Source organism: Anarrhichthys ocellatus, unplaced genomic scaffold (assembly GCF_004355925.1).
Source record: "Anarrhichthys ocellatus isolate YVR2014 unplaced genomic scaffold, GSC_Weel_1.0 scaffold12, whole genome shotgun sequence".
Classification (NCBI taxonomy): Eukaryota; Metazoa; Chordata; class Actinopteri; order Perciformes; family Anarhichadidae; genus Anarrhichthys; species Anarrhichthys ocellatus.
Window position 1 is genome coordinate 7,100,192 of NW_022280042.1, and position 23,082 is coordinate 7,123,273.

The 23,082-nt window shown below is 42.7% G+C and overlaps 2 protein-coding genes across 2 annotated transcripts in view; one reads left to right on the top strand and one right to left on the bottom strand.

Annotated features, from left to right (window-relative positions):
* Positions 1–10,787: 10,787 nt before the first annotated feature.
* On the bottom strand, positions 10,788–13,289 carry LOC116386253 (myosin heavy chain, non-muscle-like). Its single transcript, XM_031852320.1, has 8 exons — positions 13,032–13,289; positions 12,872–12,938; positions 12,593–12,705; positions 12,369–12,467; positions 12,084–12,268; positions 11,829–11,886; positions 11,687–11,749; positions 10,788–11,578 (listed from the first exon to the last, which is right to left on the bottom strand). The coding sequence occupies exons 1-8, from the start codon at positions 13,176–13,178 to the stop codon at positions 11,069–11,071; spliced, it is 1,242 nt and encodes a 413-aa protein (XP_031708180.1). The 5' UTR covers positions 13,179–13,289; the 3' UTR covers positions 10,788–11,068.
* Positions 13,290–17,526: 4,237 nt separating this feature from the next.
* Positions 17,527–23,082, top strand: part of LOC116386300 (filamin A interacting protein 1-like) — a 55,294-nt gene continuing 49,738 nt past the window's right edge. Inside the window, exon 1 of the mRNA XM_031852394.1 lies at positions 17,527–17,644. The gene's annotated coding sequence lies outside the window, so the exon portion shown is untranslated. The remainder of the gene's footprint in view (positions 17,645–23,082) is intronic.

Genomic DNA, 23,082 nt, shown 5'->3' on the forward strand with positions numbered 1-23,082 from the left:
CTGTGCATGAGAAGGAGGGAGGAAAACAGAAAGAACAGAGGATTTGTGTGAGAGAGAAACCACTACTGGAACTGCGTGTTTGCAGCATTAGACGTTATTAAAGACAGGAGCGAACCGAGGCCCAATCAGCTGCACGACTGTATCTCACAAAGAGGAGGATTCTCGTTTGACTTGGACCTCTCGCCGCATTCTTTGCATGCAGAAAGATTTCAGGGCAGGGTCTCACTTTGGTGAGCCAAATGGCTGAGGTATAAATGGCTATCTGGGGTTTAAGAGACGACCACAGTACACACACAGCAGTTAATACAACCATCTAACCACAAGGTCTATTTAGAAGCTGTTGTTGAGCTTTTTATTGTGTCTTCCTCAGGAGTTTTCCCAGCATGTTTAAATGTCCACTTAAAGGGCTATAAAGAGAGAATATGTCTTGTTTTTTCTCACATACATTCGTTATTAGAAAATTATACCTTTCTCTCGATCTCTCTCCCTTTATTTGAGAGCTAAAAAAAAGGTAAGAATGAGACAAATCCCTAAACAAAGGGTTTACAGCTGCTCTACGACGTTAAAGGGTAAAGTCAGAGTGCTGACATGCAGGTATAACGTTCACCATGTTAGCGTGCCAGCATGCTAACAAGCTACAGCTGAGGCTAATGGGAATGTCAGGTATTTTGGTGAACTTGGTGACCTGACAACTGAAACATTTGAGCTGTCGGTGGCGCAAGAGCAACATTCAGGGGATCACCAAAGTGATTAGGATTGATCCTTTTTGGGCTACATGAATATCTGTAAACAATTTCATGGAAATCGACACAATTTTTAGAGGATTTGGTTTGCACATATATGTAGCTCATGCATGTGACTTATCCCAGACAGATGAAATGCCTTTTCATTTTACAAAGTCCAGAGCAGCAAACTGTCTTCCCAACAGAACAACAAGCGGTCGGCTGAGTGGAAACACTGACCTCATACCTGTCTGCATGCAGACTTCCTGTTCATGTAGTTATTAACCTGCGACTTAGATCTCCAGGCCAAGTTGCCTGAGCGCACAAAACCCTGGCAATGACTCTTATTACTCCCTTTCCTGTTCCTCAATCAGCCTTCTTTCATCTTTGTGTTGGCAGTGGTGCTAACAGGTGGATGCTTTGTTACAGTTTGTTTGTGTTTAATGTGTCCCGATTCTGTCAAAAGTGGGACGTTTACATTATTGTCTGATGTTTCGGTCTTTATAAAAATGGCTCTATCCATGAGCATCACACAGACCTTTTTCCTAACGTTGCAGCAGTTATGTGATCGACAGATATGTGATTAATCCAGTCATCATGAACATAATTTGTTGGTGAGCATGGTTTTCATCTGCCATTTGGCAAAAGAAATAAGTTAATGCGCCAAAACCAAAAAAAAAAACACTGAAATGAAGTGAAGTGGACATTGGGAAAAAAGAAAATCTCTGAAAGCGCTCTCTTTATTTTTTTTCTCTGGCACCTCTCTCTGACATGATCGTTGGAGGGTGACGGGAACATATTCGGGGGCATTGTGCACGCACTTTATCCTCGATCACCTCACGAGAAGCTGTTTCCTGAAGCTTTGATCTATATTTTGGAGAAAAGCTGTCCAATACAAGGCCCAAACACCACATTTTAAACCTCCACTATGATCTGGAGTTGTTGTATTTAATGGTCAGTTTCTTTTAAATGAGGCATTATAGGAGAAGGGAAGAGAATTCGACAGTGTATCCTGGCTCCAGCTCTGTCACCACATATTTGAGTACCACTCAGATCGCCTGACTTTTTTTCCATTTAGCCGACCCACAGCTGTCGGTTTTGGCAGTCGATGGGCACCGTCTGGTAGACAATCTCATAAAGTCACCTAACGACTCAGAAAAATGCAGACCTTCCACTTCCTCCGGTGCACCTCTTGGTTATTTGGCAGATAAAGGAAATAATTGAGCATTTAGGAGTGAAGAAGGGGAAATAGGATCCACGTTTCATTATAAAGTGGAAAAGTGTGAGAATTCAGACCGGAGCCAATGACCTATTTTACAGGCAGGGCCATTACAATCTTCACATCAGTCAGGTTCTCTACAATGTGACCACTGACTTGGCAAAAGAAAATTGAAGAAGAGGCTTTTTCTCTTATTGCATTATCGTGAGTCGACTAGTCCCAGCTTCTGCAGAGGCCTCTTTTTACTCTTGCAAAATTGAGCAATTACTCTTATTTAGCTGCTTTAAGGCCAAACAATTGCATGCTCTGCTAACTAGCTAACAGAGCGTTACTTTCAAGGCCAAGCAGCATTTCATTGGATGCCATCAGTGTTCAGGCTAATGTCGGCAGCTCTGTCCTGCTCTTCATTGGATTTGGGCAAGTTAACAATCCTCAAATCCCTTGCTCGTTAGTGGCGTGCCCCTTACGGAGCGGGTCGATTGCTTCGTACCCAGACGCCTTTGTTTTGCAACCTAAGTGTATCCAGCATCCAGTGTCAAACGTCAACTGCAGTCAGGCTTTGCAGTGTGTAAAGCCCCCCTCAAGTCCCCAGAGCCCTGATGCTCCGCTCCAGCTCCACAGGGTTTGCTAATTTATTCAACGTTGATATTATTGAACATGTCTTGTGGCCAAATTGCACCCAATTTGACAAAGCACTCCATGGGGTCCCCAGCAAAACACCCACCAAGTGTGAGCTGGATAGGATCAGCGGTTCTCAAGACACAGCATCAAGGATTGCACAAATATAATGTTTTACCGTTACTGTAGCGCCCCCTGCAGGTAGAATTGTATAAGATGCAAAAACACGTGTATACTAAAGAATCCAAAATATGGAAGAATGCGCAGCTATCACACCATAAATATCTGAGAAACTCAACAGTAAAAACGTATCAATACTGCACCTCCTCGTCTATCATACAGGACCCCGACAAGGAGAGATTCATGAGCTCTGTCTGGGTTTACTGTTGCCAGCACTACATTTTTCTAATGTTCATAGAAACAAACCTTCCTACAACTCGTTTTTTACAAATAAAAAGTCTCCCAGCTTCAATGTGTCTACGTGCAGTACTGTGTAAAAGACGAACAGAGCTCTGTCTCATAGTCTGGATCTGTTTTTTGTCTGTTTTTGTAAGATTTTGGTTCAAAAACACTTTACAGACCGACTGTAGCTATGACGTCATTACATGAAACGATGCAAACTAAATACAGAACTGTACATACGTTTCCAGTCACAACATATATACGGTGAACAAAGTAAAGGTTATACATCAGTCAACACTGTCCGCTGTTCTTCCACTGATTCCTGCTGGAACCAATTAATGTGGTGACGACTCTCTCTCTCTCTCTCTCATGACCACCTCTGAATGTTTCTGTCTGGCTGTTAATCCCTCCGACTCAGAGCCTGCTCCAGCTCCAATGTTCCTTCTCCATCTTTGGTGGATGGTTTGAGAGTTTGGCAGCCGGATACAAAAGGTTCTGGAGACAATAGGTTGTCTTCATCCCTTCATTAAAGCCAGCAGGCGGTGTTCAAAGGTCTGCCACGGACGAAGAAAATCATTTAGCCCTCTCACTTTCCCTTTGAGCTCTAGACTCTGTCTTATAGTCATGAATTGAAGTCATGATGCAGCTTAATATGCCAAACGTGTATCTTCTCACATTAACTCAAGAATGTACAGTAAAGAAACCTTTACTCCGATACAAAACCTGTGCCTTTTCGACTTTTTACTACACAAACAAATTTAAAAAAAACAGAGCTGAGAGACAGTGTCACAGCTGTCTCACTGCTCTGACAACATTTCCAAGAACACGCATTTAATTAAATCACATGAAATCTGTTTTTGATGAAGAGTAACCACGCTACACATGTGCTTGTAATACCAAAATGTATTACTATGCTGGCACAGTAACGCAGCACTCTAAAGAAGAAAGAGGTTTGGAGAACGTTGTACCAACTTACTGTTAAGATCCAAAACAACACACACAGACAAAGGCAGATTTGAGAGTTTTCGTCATTCAAACTACCTTGTTGCACCTCCACAAGATGTAGAACACTTTCACAGTAGTTTTTTTTTAGCAGAATCTAAGATGAACTTCTTGAAGAGAATTTGCTATTTGCACACAAATCACATGTGAAACAGTACCACAGGGGCTTAAATCGACAGATGTGTACGGTAAGCTTTGAGAGAAAATAAAGAGCCCTCGCAAACACCGAACCTTTAAGAAATGTTAAATGCTCAGAAGGTCAAATATTATCATTAACATCTCACAGTGAGTAAGCCAGTCAAAGCCTGTGAAAACATGATACATAACAGCGGTCGTGCCACTTACGGTTGGGAAAGGCAACAGAATACCGTTTATTCATTTTGTCACCGTGTGTTTTCCTTTCGGTGAAGTCAGGGCAATTACAGAGCAAACCAAAGCACGCCAGTTCCACGTGATATCACAGGAAAAGGGTCGTTAGACGCTAACCGCCTCCACCAACATTTCCTGAGGTCATTAAGGCCGACGTGAAGGCAGAAACAGCCCGGTTGTACGAGGGCAAATCACCTCTACTCGGTGCTGCAAGCCCCCCCCCTCTGGCTCTGTCTGTCGCCGCACTGGAAACATGTCGACGTGTGGAATGTAGATAGATCCCGGTGTGGATGTTTTCCCAAGTATGATGCCATCGTTTAGGTTTCAGCAGACCTGGAAGAATTAATCATTCCACACCAATTTACTGGCTCAAGTTAATGGTTGAATTAGCTTTTGGTTCTGGGAGAACTGCAGTGTGATTTTACTGCTACACTAACCCTGCAGCGTATCCTCATACATACTTCTTACCTTATCTTTCAAAGAGGGGTTTTTTCTTAATCTTCGGGTGTGTTTTCACACGAGCAATCAGTGCGCCTGCAAGAAAACTCGTGATTCTGAGATACTATAATAGTGACATTTCTTAATCATGGAAGTTATGTGACAAATAACTAAACGCGGGACACGAACAAAGGTCTCCTAAGTGAAAGTCCTGTGTTTTTAGTCCCACATGGCCACCTTGACCTCTCCCCATGTGCAGAATAAATAAGAATACACTAAACAACACTAAGCACCCACGAGGTGCATTCACGTTTCTCAAAAAGTCTCCATCAATAGAGCTATTGTGCAAAGTTGTGTCCCTGTGTTTCTTGGCGGGGTTACCTCCAAAAAGATTAGAGTAGTTACATTACGAAAAATAGCTGAATATGATCCATAACTGTTTACTTTTTCTACTTCTTTGCAGTCTTTCAGTCACCAGCTTCTAAAGAGTGCCTGGCTGCTGCCTGATGCTCATATATCCACACACACACACACACACACACACACACACACAAGAACGCTTTTATGAATAAATTTGACTGGGCTAGACAGTAATTAGATTAAAAGTACCAGTCACTTTACTCCTATTTAAAGAAAAGCAAGTACCTACACATTAAGACTGCATACTTGTGTAATATTATTGCATATTCTAAACATTCTGGAGGCTAAAAGAACATTTACTGTCACTGAAAATGAATATAATCGCAGGATAAGGACATTTACTTACAACAGCGTTTTTTTATTTCTGCCAGAATACCAATAGTTAAAATCAGTTTCCACTTTGAAATAAAATGGAACATTCATGCTCTCTGAGAAAATCTATTTTGAAGTCGTATCTTTTCCACAGCATGATAATACTTTCCCCACTTCCATCCACATTATGTGAACTATGTTGTCATTTGACTCTGAGTACTCTCCCCCGGCCTTGGACATGAAGGTCATCTCTGTCCGTCAAGATCACTGCATGTATACGAGAGAATACCGCAGCTTTAGGAGAGCCTCCCTCTCTGTGTTTTATTTATTTGGCTGTAGGTTTGAGCCAAACGCTTTGGTTTGCATGTCATTCCTCTGCTGCCCTTGGAACGGGAGCCAAATATCTGTGTGGACTGGAAACCCCCGGTGTTTGATGGTGGGAAGTAAATGAACCAATTTAAAAGGTGGCTCCACAAAAAAAAAAAAAGAGCTTGCTCACAGTTGGAAAAGCTGCTGAGTCATTGTCTGTTGATGTGGTCTGCAGTCTGGCCAAAGAAAGAATTAGCCTGCAACAAGAAGTCGGGTCCAGGGGATTGAATAAATGTTTGCCTTGAACTCCACACAAGCATTCTCACACTCTGAACTTAATATGGCGAAACATAAAGACTGCATATTAGTCTCAAGGCTGTCCTGCTAAATAAGAAGCAACACCAGTTCTTCTTCCTTTCACAACAAACAAAGCACAACCCCAACGACATAACACATCATCAAACTTCCAGTACCAGCTGGACCACTTATTGCTTTACTGTCCAAATATTCGGGTGTGCGCGCACTTCCTTTCATTTTAAAACGTGAACAAGCTCACATTCTGCAGTCAGCAGGAACGGCTGGCTGTCTGACATTCATGCAACTGGAGGCAAAGGTATGAAATATCATTTTAAAAAGTAGACGAACCTTGCCTCTTTTCCATGAAACATAGCTGTCAGAGCTGTCCAGACTAATTAAGGGATCATTTTCCCATAAATGATGGATTCCTTTTCTTCCACCTATTCTACAGGTCATGCTGTCGAGGGTGGGTGGGAATTTACAGCCACCTCCTTCACGGGTAATTTGCAGCGCACGTTACACGCTTTGATCTATGGTGAGCGCCAAACCACAGGTATTTGAGAAGTGAAACAGTTGAAAGTATCATTAGAGAGTATTGTTATGTGTTGTCGGGAACATTTGTCAAGTGCTGGAGCGTGATGATGAACAGAAATACTTTTTAGTGCATGTGGAAAAAACAAAAAAAGGCTGAATTCCTTCCTGCAAAGCCCTGTTTTATTTCTGCTCTTGGCAAAAATATTTGCATTAATATCTTCAAAAAAAAAACAGGCTCACTTTTACGCCTCGCCAACCAGACCACAACGCTGCACTGGCCAGCATGAGAAACCGACTGCTGATCCCAGATTCCGTCTATTACGGGTTCAAAAGCACACACTCAAGAGGAGACACACACACACAGTCCAGTTCCACTTCCATCCAAAAGCTCCCGGACAAACAGGCTGCAGACATAACACCAAAGCCACTTTGCTCTTTACAGGGTGCAACATAAAACACACATGCAGATCTTGACTTGGCAAAATAAATGACCTCGGCCTTCTTTTGCCACACAGGCTGAGACGCTGATGCCCGAGTGTGGATGTGTTTAGTGTTGCGATAGTCTCCAAAATAAGAAGCCTATTAGTAACATGTGCCTGAAGTAGTTTTAGTCTTAGAACTTTAAAATTGCTTTACAATTCAGGCCATAACATGCTGTCATTTCTGCAGTTGTTTCTGTATCACATGACCACTGACAACAGTTCAACAGACAATAATCACATTCATCGCTTGTGGTTTTCCTACTGCAATCTAGTTTATTTGATTTGGATAATCTTGCACATCTGGAGGCCCTGGAAGCGATAAATGCTGCTCTTTTAAGCCCTGAGAAGATGTTGAAGTAGTTTACGAAATAAAGTCTGTGATTCATATTTGTTATTGTTTCATTGGTTATATTGTCGAATATAAAACGAGTGAGAAGAAAGTTATAGTCTGTTTCATATTTGGTCTTCTCATGACACTACGTTCCTCATTATATGGCCGTTAAAAACACACTTTATTGTCCTGATTTCATTGCTTATCAATATAATAAGAGATTTTCCCTCTTTGTAGCAAAAAACGCTGGTACGTGGATATCTGCAGAGCAACAAGTCCTCCAAATAAAGGTCTGTGTCAACCAAAATAAATCACTGGTACAAAAATAAAAGTATCTTCTGATCTTCAACTGCTGCAGTTAAGATTTGCAATGTTTATGCACAAAATCGTAAAGTGAAAGAGCATGGTTGTGTTAAAAAACCTACAAACTTAGGAGATGATTGTTAAATGTCCCTTAAATACAAAGGAATATCCCTAAAGGTTACTCAGACATTTCACTGTTCTTTATTAGCAGCAACATGACTTCCAGACATAGAAACAGCTGAAATCAGCCTCAACTCCATCCAGCTTTCTCAACTCAAAGCCTCAGTGTTGATGTACTGACCTCAGACCTGCCTCACATCGTGCGGATGCCAGTAGGACTCAGAGTGTCTGAAGGGCATGCGTCATTTCAAAGAGCAGGAACAGCGACTGTAGAAAGACCCGAGTCAAAACAGAGACGGAACAATAACAAGAACGTAGCCAGACCCCGAAGAAAAAGAAAGGCAGAAGACTACTGTTGGTCTCCGCAGTGGGTCTGTGCCTCCTCAGCAGCTCGGCTCTGGACCCTGTTTGTCCAGCTTCGACGGACTGAGCGCGCTCTCTCTTCGCTCGCCAGGAGAACAAGTTTTTATTGGCTCCGTGGAGCCGCATGCAGGGAGATTACACGCAGACTGTGTTGACTGAGAACCTGCGATGGAGGTCTGTCCAAGTTCACAGACGCTAAATCCAAAGGCTCGCAAAACAAGACTTCAACTTAAAGAAATACAGTAAAGAACCGTAGTTATAGTTGTGAAATCTATTCGCACATTTATTTTAATAACCCCTTAAAATGAGTTCCAAAACTTCTCGAATACAAGTCTGCACCCTTCCTCTTGCTGGCTTCTTCAGTTTATGAATTACATCTGGTACTAATTACCGACAAAAATTAGTAATTGAAGTCGTTAAAAATTAATTAAAATACACAATGAGAGTAACTGTGCGTGTGAGAATTCACGCTCAGCTGAAGTGAACTTGAGTCTGTTACATGAGATACAGCAGGCAGAGGGACTAATTGACTACAGGTGTGTGTGTGTGTGTGTGTGTGTGTGTGGAGGTCGTTTGCCTCCTTTTTTGGGCTACTGGTATTTACAGCAGTTTTCCTAGAGCTGTCCTAAAAGCGCTGGCCTGTTGTGGATATCCTAAAGTCTGTCGGGGTGCAGTGTGGGCCACTTTTCCTCCATTCTGACATACAAACGTATTCCTGCCTTGTTGGACTCACATGCGTCACGGGCTTCACCTCCTCTGCTCTCAGCTCTCGCTGATATACTGCTACAGGGTTTTCCTTGGCAGGGGACCGGGGGTCCGTCTTGTCTCGGGCGTCCAAAGCTAAACAGAGGAGGACAGATGAGTTAGGACGTCTGAAAATAAATAACTTTGTCACACCAAAGACATTCTTTCTAAACTTTACACTGGTGTTTGAACAGATGTAAGCCTGTTATCTCATCAGGATTCTGATACATTATCAAAGAATTGACATCTCTTCTTTAGAGTCATTGATTTGAAGGTGTTAAAAAGCTTTCTAAAATGCAAAGTTATGCCCACTTCATCCCCTCATATGATTCAGCAGAAATATGTCAACAGCTAATAAAATATGTAAGATTTGAAATATATAAAGTTGAGGGTCCGTAGCACTGCCCTCTAGTGGTGGCTCACGCTAAATGCACAAAGCGTATTACTGGTACAGTTCATAACGTAGCTGCACAAACACCCTCAGTTATCGTCTGTTTTGCTACATCATGGCATTAACTTTCAGCTATTATAAGCTATTATTGTACACTGCAAGAAGCTGCCTTTAATATACTAAATTACATAACATGAGGCTACTGATATATTTTGTAAATCTGTGAAATGTTTATAGGAGTGCCTAAATACAGGGGGAAGTTTATCCAGCCACACTGCGAAAGACATGAGGAATTACTTTATAATCCATGACCCAGAATTCCTTGGGCCGGAATGCCGACCGTCTGCTTGGACTCCTTCCGTAAACAAGATCTGATTTCTGAAGCTTGACGCATTTGAGGTAACGTTCCCATGCCTCGTTTACTGAAAAGCAGTTCAGGGTTCCAGGTTTGGCAAAGAGGAGCAGAGGAACGCTGAGCCACAGAGGAGAAAACGCAGGAATAACAAGAGAACTAAAACCTTTCTAGAATAAACTCATTGCTCATGATTAGTTTGACTATTGGTATCTGACTATTAAACGTAATGACAGGATGTGGCGCCATGATTCCCACCCTGTGCTTGTATTACTTTGGTCTTGGCCGTTGACCATCAGACAAAACATCTCACCAATCATGGATGTGTCCACGCATACAGGGGGGGGGACAAGGGAAATCCCTCTTCAGGTTCTGGGGGATTACAATCAGACTAAAAACGAGCCTCCCAGATTGCAGGAAAAGTCAAGGATCAAGACCCAAGGTGGGAAAGCAGAACAGAACTTCAGCTGTTAAGAAGGAAGTTGTCAAGACGTTTGAGAAGCAAATCCTGGCAAATGACGGACAAATCAGACCGTCAGTTCAAACTTAATTTGTAACTTAAGGTGCCTCGAAACATTCCAGCTGTCAGTACGACGTTTTCCCACTCCAGACCCACGGAGCGTTTTCCTTTTCCCCGCTCAGACCGATTGATTGGGAGTTAATGGAAGGTAAACAACGTTACACCCAAATCGCCGCTCGGCCGTCCACGAATTACCACTCGAGGGAAAATTGCAGCGATTCTGCGGCTCATTTCGAACACGTGACGGTGAACGAGAGAGAGGAGGTGATAAAATGGCCGCTGGCTCCGACAGACGAGAAAAAAAAAATAAAAATTCCAAACCTCACAGAACTCTAAATCAAGTATCAATCTACAGAAACCCATGTGTGACATGCGACCAATTCCTATTCAACCACAAATCAAACATCACATTTAATCCAGGTCATCGTGAGTGTCGGCTTCAGGCTCATGTGCATTAATCCGCGACCTTTGACCCCCACCTTTACAGAAGGCGATAAACTCTTACAAATCAGGTTTTACATTTAAAATTCAAGTCATAGTTGCAATATTCTGACTTTATTGTAAGACGTAAGCTTCAAGGTATCGTAATGCCACAATGAATATTTAATTAAAAACAGCAGTTTATACATTAAAACATCCATAAAAAAAAAAAATTTAAAAAAAAAAAAAAAAAAGTTGGAATTAATTCAGGAACAACTCAAAATGAAGACGATCATGGGAAAATTAAAATGTGATAATCAGACAACTAAAAACCACAAGTGTCAACCTCGTGGTGGAGGATTGCACCTGTACGCTATATAATAATCCAGCTAATATAAAGCTACGAACACATAGCCGCCCTGTTGGCGATCCTCCTGGACCTCCTCAGAACAGTGTGCTGCGTCTCATCTCCTGCATCACCAGCAGCTCGCCTCGACGTGGCTTCCCCAGCTTTTGCACGACTTTGATTCTTCAGTGGTGGAGTCGAGGTTCCCGGAGGCTTCCTTCTCCCTCTCACACCTCCTACAGACTCTTGTGCGGTCGTCTCGACTTCCTGCGATGGAGTTCTGGCTGCCGTCTCCTTCTGTTTGGGCTTCAGAGTTCCACTTGTGTTCTTTCCATGATTGTCTTTCACACCGGTGCGACGGTCCCTCGGTTTGCTCCTTGTTGATTTACTTTGGTTTGTTGTGTCTTGCAACTTCTTAGTAGATTCCAGAGCTTTTGTTCTTCCCTTTCCTCGATAGTTCGCTTGTCTTTTCGCGGCTTGCAGTTCCTCTGGAGCGGCTTCTTCTGCTGTGATCTCTGGTGATTCTTGGGCGTTGATCTGCATTTCAAGAGCTTTATAGACATCCTGTGAAACAATAGTTATTCTTTAGAGTCCTTACAGGCTTTACTTTTCTGCCGACTCAGCCAAACACCAAAAATGCACCTCTGAAACCAGATCAAACCAGATTCTCACCTCTTGTTGTAAAAGTTGAGATTTCAGGTCTGATAACCGACTCATTAATCCTTGTACCTTCAGCTGGAAGCAGAACAAAACACACTTTAAAAAATAACTTCACGAAACAATAAAACGTTGCACAAATTGGAGCCCCTCTTACCTGCTCATGGGCAACTTGTTTTTCCAGCTGCCCTTTTGCTTGAACCTCCTTCGTCCTTCTAAGTTTTGAAGAAATCCTTGTTAGCATGTTTTTGGGAGGGATTTTAAATGCTACAACACCTACAATGTAGATGGACATTTTGATGGCTTCTTGCGTAACAGTTGGAAATAGAAAACATCAGTTAAAAAGGTAAAATTATCCTTAAAAATGTGATATTGACCGCCTTCAGTGGCATCTCTCTCAGCTGGTAATTACTTGTTTGCCACCCTCTTCTCCATCTGAGTGAGCTCAATCCTCTTCTCCTCCTTGGCTCGTCGAATGGTTTTTCCCGTCACCGTGGCCAGGAGAGACTTGGCGTCGAGGTCTGTTGACGCGGTTGATGGCGATGTCATTTTGAGGACCACCTTCACCCACTCAGTGAGGTCTTCACAGGACGGGAACTGACAGAAAGAACAGGTTTATCAGGACGAATGAAGCTACACTTTACTTTTACACACAAGTTTAAGATTAGAGATCTTGTTTATCGTCATTCAAACTCGCCATTTGGAAGTCAGCCTGTGCCTTCTCCCTGGAAGCCAACGCCAGCTCTAACGGCATCATTTCCTTCATTAACAACCTCTGCACTTCCTCCAGATCTCCCTGAGGACGGTCAAAACATCAGTACAACACCATCTTGGTATACGAACAAAAACACGACGCAACACTGATTTGAACATTTTTGCAATCAAGCAGCAGCAGCAGTGAGAGAGAAAGCCAAAAATCACCTGCAGTCTTTTCATACATTTCTCTACTCTCATCTTTTCAATAAACTCCAAGTCAGTCTGTGTCAGCTGATAGTCCTTCATTCCTTTCAGCATGGAGTTTGGGTCATCTGGTTCTGTTGAGCAATAAAATTAAAATCAGGGAGAACATTTCAACACATGAGATCAACTGAGATCCAAGAACGCTTTTATTCTCCAAGTCATTTGCAATGAAGCGGAATACAAAATACTGAAGGTCGTCAAGTAAAACAATCAGTCTGTGCTGCATTTATAATTTGGTACCTGATTCTGTCCCAAAAGTGTTGAAATCAAACGTTCTGTTGTGTGGATGTGGATCCAGACTACTGGTCTGTTGTTGATGAGAACAGATCGGATTACATATATAATTCCAATAAAAACATACAATGTGATAAAGACGTGCAGTGAAACGATGCGCATGTACCTCCTCATCATCATCCTCATTGCACAAATGGAGTTGTTCCTTCACACCCGTCAGAGGAGGAGGAGTCCTGGGCAGCTGTCGCCCTGATGGGATGGGATTCAGCGAAAGATGGCTTTCTCTCAGAAGTTCGAAAACTCTGTCCGACATGTTCACCGTTCAACAAGCTGCAGGTTCGTCTTCTCTGCTGTTTGATGATTCCTCCTCGCTCCCTTTTTGTTTGGACAGCTGGAGTCGCTGCGTTTTAAAAATCACGGCATCATTGTTTTCACCTGTGGCCAAAAGTTGTGTGATTACTCCTCTTGACCAGTAGATGGCGACATATCCTTTTATTTTAGCAGGAAGAAGTTTTTGAAAGTTTTAACACATTTCTGTATTTATATCAGGTCAAAAAAGGGCAGTGAAGTTAATAAAATGTTTCACTTTTTACACAACTTTTAAAAACTACACACAGTTGAAAGTGAATAATGACCCCTCGTTTTTAAATGATGTAAACTGCATCACCAGCAGTACTTATATTACCACTACTAGACCAACTGGAAAGCAAGTACTGTACTTAAGTTTTGAGGTATTTGTACTTTACAGTGCAATACATTTTGTGTTATTTCATACTTTTACTGCATTTTAGAGGCAAATATTATACTCTAATTATACTGTGCCCTTATTGGACACATAAGACAGTGGTTGTTACTCTGCAAATTCAAATTGTACATTTAAAAAAATATGCTTCTCTTATTAAATATTAGCATTTTAAAACTTTTATGGCTCAAACTATACCTAAAAGAATAAACATGAATTTAAATTAGATATGCGTCAAACAGCTACAACAGTAAAATACGGTCAAGTACATTCAGGACTTTGACATGTACTTGAATATTTTCACAATGTTTAACTGTTGCTTTTACTTAAACAAAGTACTTAATCTAAATGCTTAGGGAATCACAATTAAACACAATTAAGATCAAAATCTATGAAATAATAGTGTTATCAGCATCCAAATGTAGATAAGAAGCTCTCGTGTGTTTGATTTTCTCTCTTAAAGTCATGCTGAGTTCGTTTCACAGTCCCAGTTCTCTCTCCGGTCCTGCTTTAACTGCACAAGGCAGACAGACAGACAGGTGTGCAGACAGACAGACAGATGGACCCCCCCCCCGATACAAAATAGCCAGATAGCTAACTAATTCTATCTTTAAAGCGAGCCGGTGGTGTCACACTGCCAGTCCCGCATGTTCCTGGAGCTCCAGGAACTCTAGAGGAGAGTGCTGAGTCGTAAATACCTCTGCTTTTAAACGGCCTGCTCCCATAATGCCGAGGGAGAGGTCGAGGAGTGTGTGGGATAGATTGGTGCGTTGTGACACTGCCTTGGCATCGCGCTGAGTGGAAAACATTTGCATGGTTTTACGTTGCACTAACACATCATTCCTCAATAAAAATCAAATTTAAAATGACTTTTATCATCTTCTTCATACCGACAATTCCTCTCCGGTGTAAGAGTCTCTTCCTCCCGTGTATCTGCTCTTAACTGGGAGGAAACATTCAGCGGGTGGTCCTCTGGGACCACTCCTGCTGTCACTGAAAACTGTGTTTTGTCCTCAAAGAGGAATTAAGATGTCAATATTCACCTGCAGTGTCTCCAGAATGTATATAACTTTACAAAACATATCTTTAAAGGCTGTTTTCTCTCAGCTCCTCAGCCAGAAGCTCTTAACCAAACGTTCCAGTTTCACTCCTCTCTATATCCTCTGTGGATGTGAGACACAGGGAGGAGCACAGAGACAGGTGCCCAGACTTACTGAGAGACTCTGACAAAGACGGAGAAATGACGTCATTTACTGCAGTTCAGTACAGAGAGTTAGCGTGAGACTGTTTATTAAAGAAACAAATTGTGTCGCATATGAAAATCATTGTTTTTATCATGTTGATTATTTGAACCAGATTAAATACGCTTTTTTAGAGTTTTTTTACTGCAAGACCTGTAAAACGGATCATTTAAACATGTGTTCAGAGCAGCGGTTTGGCTTAATAATAAAGGAATGTCTTGTTATGATCCCTCATCACTGGTTGCAAATGTCTTCCAGTTGTGAACTGTTTCTCATGGTCACATTGACCTTTAACCATCAAACTTCTAATCACTTCATCCTTGAGTCCAAGTGGACGATTGTGAATTTGAAGAAATTCCCTCAAGGCGTTCCTGATATCACTCGAGAAAAAAACTGGAGTAAAAACTATATAAAAACCCCTCAAAGTAAACAAACTACGTGACTGAATATGGTAGTGATAGAATGAGAGTAAAGTAACAGGATACTCACACACACACTCATAACCGTCCGTGGGTGATGAGAGATGGCTCGTTGGAAACTTCGGGGCTTTCTGTCGTGCTGCTCTCAGAGCTGTCAGTGAGGTTAATTTTGTGATGTTTGTGATTAGTGACCGGAGTAAAGTTACAGCTGGCCTCAGACCAGCCTGCGTGGGTCGTACACTGTGAAACGTCTGGACCTGATAATAATGTGTGTTTGAGCTGCTAATTCAATCCTACTCCTCCCACAATAAATATATAAAGTCTGTGATTCTCTAAGGGTTTGTTTATGTGCTTTTACCTGCATGCTTGATTACATTAAATATGGAATTTTACTTTCATAACATACATAAGTAAGGCTGTGTATTAACAAAACAACATAAATACGGTTGCTCATTAACACCAGACTGCCCGTATTGTGGCTCAATGTGGCATCAATGATTAAAACACTTGTAAAGTCTTCTACATACGTAAATCCTTAATTGTGGTTTTGTTTTTCTGCTTCCTGCAGACGTTTTCTCATCCGACAAAGACACTCCATAAAAGTTCTCCCCAACGATGTTCATCTGAAGAGCTCTGCTGAGTGTGAAAATACAACAAACAGCTTTTATCTTCACTGGAACCTCCTTAATCATTGTACTGTATCCAGCAGGAGCAGTAAACGCTATAATCACCACAGAATAAGCAACTCTCCCCAATTCACAACGTCAAAACTGCAATGAGGGGAGTTAATAGTGCGTAAAAGAGTATTTGTAAAGCACTCAACATTGACATCCATGCCACACACACACACACACACACCTGGGTAAATAAAGGTAAAAGAAAAGAGAGTTGACCTGGAGATTTACGGCAGCGTGTCAAGGAGAGGAACCTCTGACAGCTGGAGGACTCTGGAGTCACGTTCACACATGTATACAGGTCAATCCTTATTTGGTGACCTTCGTCTGATATTTTGTCTTGTCCAGGAAATAAAAGCAGGCTTTGAATATAAAACTAAATCATTTAAAAGCAGTTCATTTAAGCTCTGCATGCCTTCTAAAGCTGAACAATGCCCATAATTGTATTATGGCTCTGACGTCGGCTGAGAGAAAGACGCTGCAGTCTGTGACTCAACAGTCTGTGACTCTCTGACTGCATCACAAAGTAACCGGTGCAGCGCTCAGCTCTTAAAATGCCAGGTACACACTCCACTCCAAGCTGAAAAAAAACGAGTTGTTAAAGGGGAACTCTACACATGAAAGACTGCTTCCATCTCTTAGGGCGTGGTACGACATGTGTGGGTCGTATGAAGCCTTTTTGTGGCTCCAGAAGCAACTGCGCAAAATCTATTGAATCGCCTTAAGTGATGTCACTTGAGTCGGCGTCGGTTGGGGCTGAAAGCTACGAGTTTGAACATTGGAACAAATCTGGGGGAGTGGAGTCAGATATGTCTGCTCGATTGCTACTTCTACTAGCATTACACACTAAAGGCTTGAGTTGCATTGTGGGTAATGTAGGCCCCCAGGTTTTGACAATGAAGAAGAATGAATGGGATGAACTAAAAAGGTTTCTTTTAGTTTTAAACTGTCCATAGTGACAGTAATATCAAGACATATCCACCATGATGCATCCCTAAGACAGTGGCATGCATTAGATATGTTAGTTTCAGATATAATATATCATGTGACATCATTTTGTACCCAAACAGTGCAGGGTATAGGGAATGCATGACGTAGCAGTTTTGGGGGACATTTTTTATTTTATTTTCCCACCAACAACTGAAAAAATATCCTGTCTAAATATTGTTCCTGCCACCCTCCACCCCCCTCGCTCTTTGTGTCCTCGGGGACAGTCACAGACTCCCAAGGGCTCAGTCTTCTGTCAAGGGCCATATGGTACCGTCAGAGCTCCGTGTGTGCTTGTGTCCGAGTGTGTGTGTGTGTGTGTGTGTGTGTCGGCGAAAGAGAGCAGCCGTGGCTCACGGTGTCAGAAGGGAGGGTGGTTTAAATTTAACTGCAACAGGGCTGATATCTGCATGACAGGTCGTGTCTCTCTCCCCTCTGCTCTCTCTTTCTCTCACACACACACACACACACACACACAGCAGCTCCCCCGGTCTGTCAGTACACGCTCCTCTTCTTCTCTCCCACCTCATCAGACCACCTGGATTGTACGAGAGGCCAGCTGAGGACGCGACGGAATAGAGAGAGAAACGCCGGGGAGGAGAGAGGAGCAAACGTTCAGTGAGGATACCGCTTCATCGGAGGCGGCAGGTTGAAGACACAGCCGGTGGCACTGCAGAGGCACAACAGCACAGTGGGCTACATCTTCGCTGCAAGAGGTAAGACTGAGGCTTTTGCTTTGGGAGGCTCTGTGTGGCCGAGGATGTGTGTGTGTGTGTGTGTGTTCATGCTCAAACCCTGACAGAGCCCAATATTCATCTTTCATCTTGGAGGCAAATATGCATCTCTGTGTGTTGAAGGTTAGTCAGCATTTTAGAGAATCACATGACTTAAAAAGAAAAAATCACTGCTGTTCAGTCTGGCAATATAATCTATTTTAATATTCAACATGCTATTCATTAATTATGCATTTAATTAAACAAAAATCTGGATATTCTATTTGTCTGCAAACATACAGATCATGGTGCAGTTTGCCTTCGTGAACAATATCTTAAAGTACAGATGCACTGAAATGCTGAGTGGATTTACAGAACACTAAGTGAGCGGTATGTAATCTGCGTTGTGGCAGCTTTTCTGCAAGGTTGTCGCTAATTAGACAGATATAGAGATTAGACACCAGAAGAGAGAGACCACAGGAGGCTCTGGGGGGGGTCACAGGGAATGTCTGCTGATCTCATTTTAATCTAACTGGATTCAATTTGCTCTAATTGGGTTGAATATATTTTGCTAGGAGACAAGAGATCTAAATAACAAATGTGATGCATCTTTCATTTGCACATGGCGCTGCTGAGAAAGCTGCATTCGAGCTCAAAGTCATACTTGAGTTTTGCACACTCACAGTCAATCACCGATGCGTTTCAAGAGCATTTGCTGACGAGTGCAAACACGATAGGTTCCCTGGCGACGGTAACGCACCCCGTGGTCAATCTGCCCACCACATCAAAGCCCTGGTGATAATTCACCCGCTCCTCTGCGGTGATACTGTCTGTCGCACGACGGGTAGTATTGGCTGCAGCCAGGGAACTTCCAAAGGGCAGCTCGTCGTACAGCTTCTAGTGCAGGGAGGACAGGGTGAGGGTCAAGTTACCAGGCCTGCACTCGTGTCTCAGTTTGGAAACGCACTCAGGGGAGTGGGAGAGACAACAGTAACATGTCTGGCCAATAAAGCATTTTCACTTGAGATTAATTGTAAAACTCGGACGCAGACGTTATTATTTTCCACGTTTCCTTTTAAAAAAAGGTCACGCTGGTCAGATTGGATGTCGTCCATAGTTTGATGATGTGTTGGTATGTGGTGGTAAGCATGTAAAAGACAGTATTAGCATAGCTCTCACTGTCTATCACCATCCATTCAGGTTTGCAGTTCCTCACAGGCTATGAATAAATGAAGCTTACAGTTGCATTTATAGTTGCTTTCTCTGTATACTAAATCATACATTTGGGTTTTGGGCTGTTTGTTGGACAAAATAAGCAATTTGAAGATGCCGCGTTGCCATTTCCCCTTTTTTTTCCTGACATTTAATAGACAACAATAAACAGAAAATGAACCAACAGGTGTTAAAGCTTCCATTTCAGACAAACTTCCCTCCTGTGAGTAAATATTTGGGCAGACAGAAGGACACCCCAGCACGCTCCAGATGCAGCTTTAAAAGGCTTGGGGTTTGGCATGTCACTAGAAGTGACAGGTTAATCTGTTTAAGTACGTATCATAGCGGGGCGGAGAGACACGCGGCCTTCTGGTGCTCGTAATCTGCCGTGAGCCAACAACAAGGCGGCTGACAAACAGATTGATCAGCAGGTTTAGAGTGAATGGTGTCTGCGGGGTCATGAGGGTTGAAGTGTGACGTCTATGGTCACAACAGCGCGTGTTAAACATGACGGGGACGCACTGGCATTCAAAGTAATTTAACCTCTATTCAATTCTCTGCAGCAGATCGACTTGCTGCAAACTCCTTTTGTTTCAGCGTGATTGACAGTTTGAGGGAAGTGGGGCAGAGATCATTAAACAAGACACGCATTAAGGCTGAACCTGCTGGCACCTTGAGCTTCCCCAGCTGCAGGTCGGATTAGAAGATCTGGCTCTGAGGCTCTATTGACGGTGTTTGATGCATTAATGGGGAGAACTTGGTGGTGTGTGTCACGATAGGATGAGAGAATGTGTGTGTGAACGAATCAAAGCAAGTCTCTTCCTGGTTAACCCCTGAAAAATAGATCAAACTTGCTTTTTCATCCTCCAGGAGTTTAAACTATCCCTGGAAAAAGAGTTTTAAGTTGCTTCTAGTGCGGATTAACGGAACTTTCCCACGGTTTATTGCTCTCATATTCCCATCATGTCTTGTTTTGCGCCACAAAACAGATAACAGTCACATGATACGAGGAGACGGTTGGGGTGAAGCTCATGGGTCGTAACTGACATTCCGCGGCGGTCCCTCGTAACCACCAAAGGTCTGCTGAAGTGTCCTTGAGCAGGACACCAAAGCTCTGTGCTGGAGGGGTGCCGGGAGAATAAATAAAGTGTTGCTTTACATTTTTGGATCAGGGTGTTGTGAAACCTGGTTCAGGCTAATCAGAATCCCTGAGTCGATGAGATCAGTTGTTGAGGTGAGCTGTGCCCAGAATAATGAATTGTATCATGTTTTAAATATCTTGTACATTTAATATGTCTCTTTCCATTCAGCTGTCATCAAATTATGATTCAAAGCTGCTGGACTTTGTTATTAATTTGAATTAATAGAAGAAGCTGGGGCAGAAAAAGTGTCAAGGATATTTTATTATTTGTGCTTTTATGTTTGAAACTTTCATGTTGCCGTCTTGCCCAAGACTCCCTCAGAAAAGAGATTTTAAATCTCAGTGGTACTATACCGGAAAAATAACGGTTGAATATAAAAGAAATTAAAAAAGTGAGACTGTAATACCGTAATAATAATACCATATAAGGCTACTTGTCCTGCCCCATACATCCATAAAGGAAAGTCTAGTTTGATTCCCTGAGGTCTACAAAAATGTGTTGAATGCATTTGCTTCGCCATAAAACATCTACAAGCCGATTTTGTTCTGGCGGGGTCACCCAGTACAAGAGCAGCGTTGACTGAGGGACACATGGCGTTTGGCTGCAGAAACAGTGACTTGTTTCAGTCCCGTGGATCCTGTTTCTCTCACAGAATACCAGCCGCTCACAGCTCTGGGAAAAGAGCACTATATATATACCCGGAGAGAAACGCACTATGTTGTCCCACATTAGTCTCTCTGACGTGAAGTCAAAATAATCCCACTGAGATCAGTTTGTGCAGCGGGGTGGGCTTTGAAAGACCAGCTGGAAGGTGCTTTCGCAGAACCCGTTCCCATGAGAGCAACTGAAGACAAGGATACGATGATCAGGGACATGTGAATATAAAGAAGGGAAAGCGTGCGATTCAGTCAGATTTTGACGGGAAGAACGGGCTATTTCCTGACTATCAGTGAGAAGCTGTCAGTGTCAGCTCAAATGATTTGATTAAACACAATGTGGATAGTCAGTGCTGACACCTTACTTCAGCAGAGCCTTCTCCCCAGGCGTATTAATACAGACACAACTTGACACCAGGCGCATAAATAATTCACATACATATCTTTAAGCCGCTTGCTGCTGCGGCAGACACGGTGTAAAAGTGAGTAATGCTCGTGCTGCATGGCGCATTGGGGATGGACGGCTGCCTGCTCTGCATTGAAAGCTATCAGAGGGGGATGATAGCTGGAGGCTCAAACGTTGTGTGTGGAAATGCAACATGGTGGAATTCAAAAGGAGAAACGCTGCAAACTCTTTGAACTGGCTTTGAAGTTTTACATGTTTCCTTTAACAGCAGTCAAACAGCTCAAACCAATTTTGTGTTATGTCTAAGTTCTGCTCTTCTGTAGATTTAGAGAAACAAATTTACTATTTTCACTCCACACGCAACACATGCTGTGACAAGAATAACTAAACAGGAAGAGAGCCAGCAGAGAGTATCAGAAGCACCGTTCTGCATCAGAAATAAAAAGGAGATGGTAGAATAATTATGATTCCATATTTCTAGCCTTTCACTTCTTGAACAAAAGATGTGCTTAAATCTCCGGATGGTATTAAAGTCATCCTACGTAGCTCGGATTTGTCAGTGTGTCACCACCTTTACTTTATTTAGTGCCTATGTTCTTTGTTAAATATACCACAAAGATTCCTCTGCAAGCTGTTAGTCGGGGCCGATGCTTTCCATGATGCAGCAGAAATGGCCGGGGAGCATGTGCACGATGAAGTCCTCAGCCACTGTTGACTGGTCTGCATGTCAGACCGATTACCATTCAACACTGTCGAGTTCTGTTCTACTTTAATATGAATTCTTTGAGGAAATACCACTCATCACATACGAATATTCAGCATTTGGTCAATAAGTCACAGTTAGTGTGCTGGTCTGGGATCAGAGGTCAGATCTGGAAGCGAAACCAAATGCTGCATTTTACAACGATGTGGCAGTTCTAAGCAGCCGATTGCTGTTAGCGTAGCTTAGCACAAAGACTGGAAACAGATGGAAATGCCTGGCTCTGTCCAATGGCAACAAAATACGCCCACCAGCATCTCTAGAGCTCACTAATAAACACGTCGTTGTTTATTGGGGGTTATGCGCCAGAGTACCTCTTGAAAGGGAGCGGTAACTTCCTGAAACTGTCAGAGACTCTGTTGTATTTACACCTTGTTTTTTAATGGCTGAATCAAATGAGAGAGCTAGGCTAGCTGTTTCCTCCTGTTTCCAGTCTTTCTGCTAAGCTAAGCTAAGCTAACCAGCTGCTGGCTATATCCTTATATTCACCAAACAGATGTGAGAGTGGTATAAGTCTTCCCACCTAACTCTGCAAGAAAGAAAATATCGTAAACTGTTCCTTTAAAAAAGTATATATCATATAGCATTATTATCACCTTCTTAGCACACTAGATGCAGTTATAAACTACTGATGAAAAACTACAAGTTTAGTAAACTTGCACCCAAGCATTGCATGTTCTCCATGGGTGCACCTTAGCATAGCTTGCTTTGTAGCCATACATTATGTAAAGGAACTCCTTACAGAGCTCTGAATCATGCCAACGTGAACATCTCGCTGCTATTTCTGCGTCGTATTCCCACCAGGGACTCGGCTTTGGCTGTGAAATTCTTGGCATATGAAACATGATTGGATAAAGCGACACAGGTGGCAGCTTGATGCTAAATATGCACCGGAGAAAGAGTAAACAAGGAAGCCCTGCTGGGAGCACTGCTCTTGGAGCACAAGCCCCCATTGTTGCCCCACTCTGTGCTTGCTGTTGCTCCAGAAACAGACCCGGCTGAGAGGAGAGGGCTTAGCATGGCGCTGTGACTTTGCGTAGCTTTCGCATTCGCTAAATGACAGGGTCAATTATCAGGCTATTTTCTGCTGACCCACTAACATTTTCCCTGCTCCCTGTTATTCAAGAGACATGTTGAGAGCAAAAGGAACAGAAGAGGGACGGACAGGCGTGTCACAGTCAGCGTTGCAGCCTGTGACAGTTAATTTACTCACTTTAGTCCAAACAACACTGGACAGATTTGGGAAATCTTTTAAATGGGTGTGA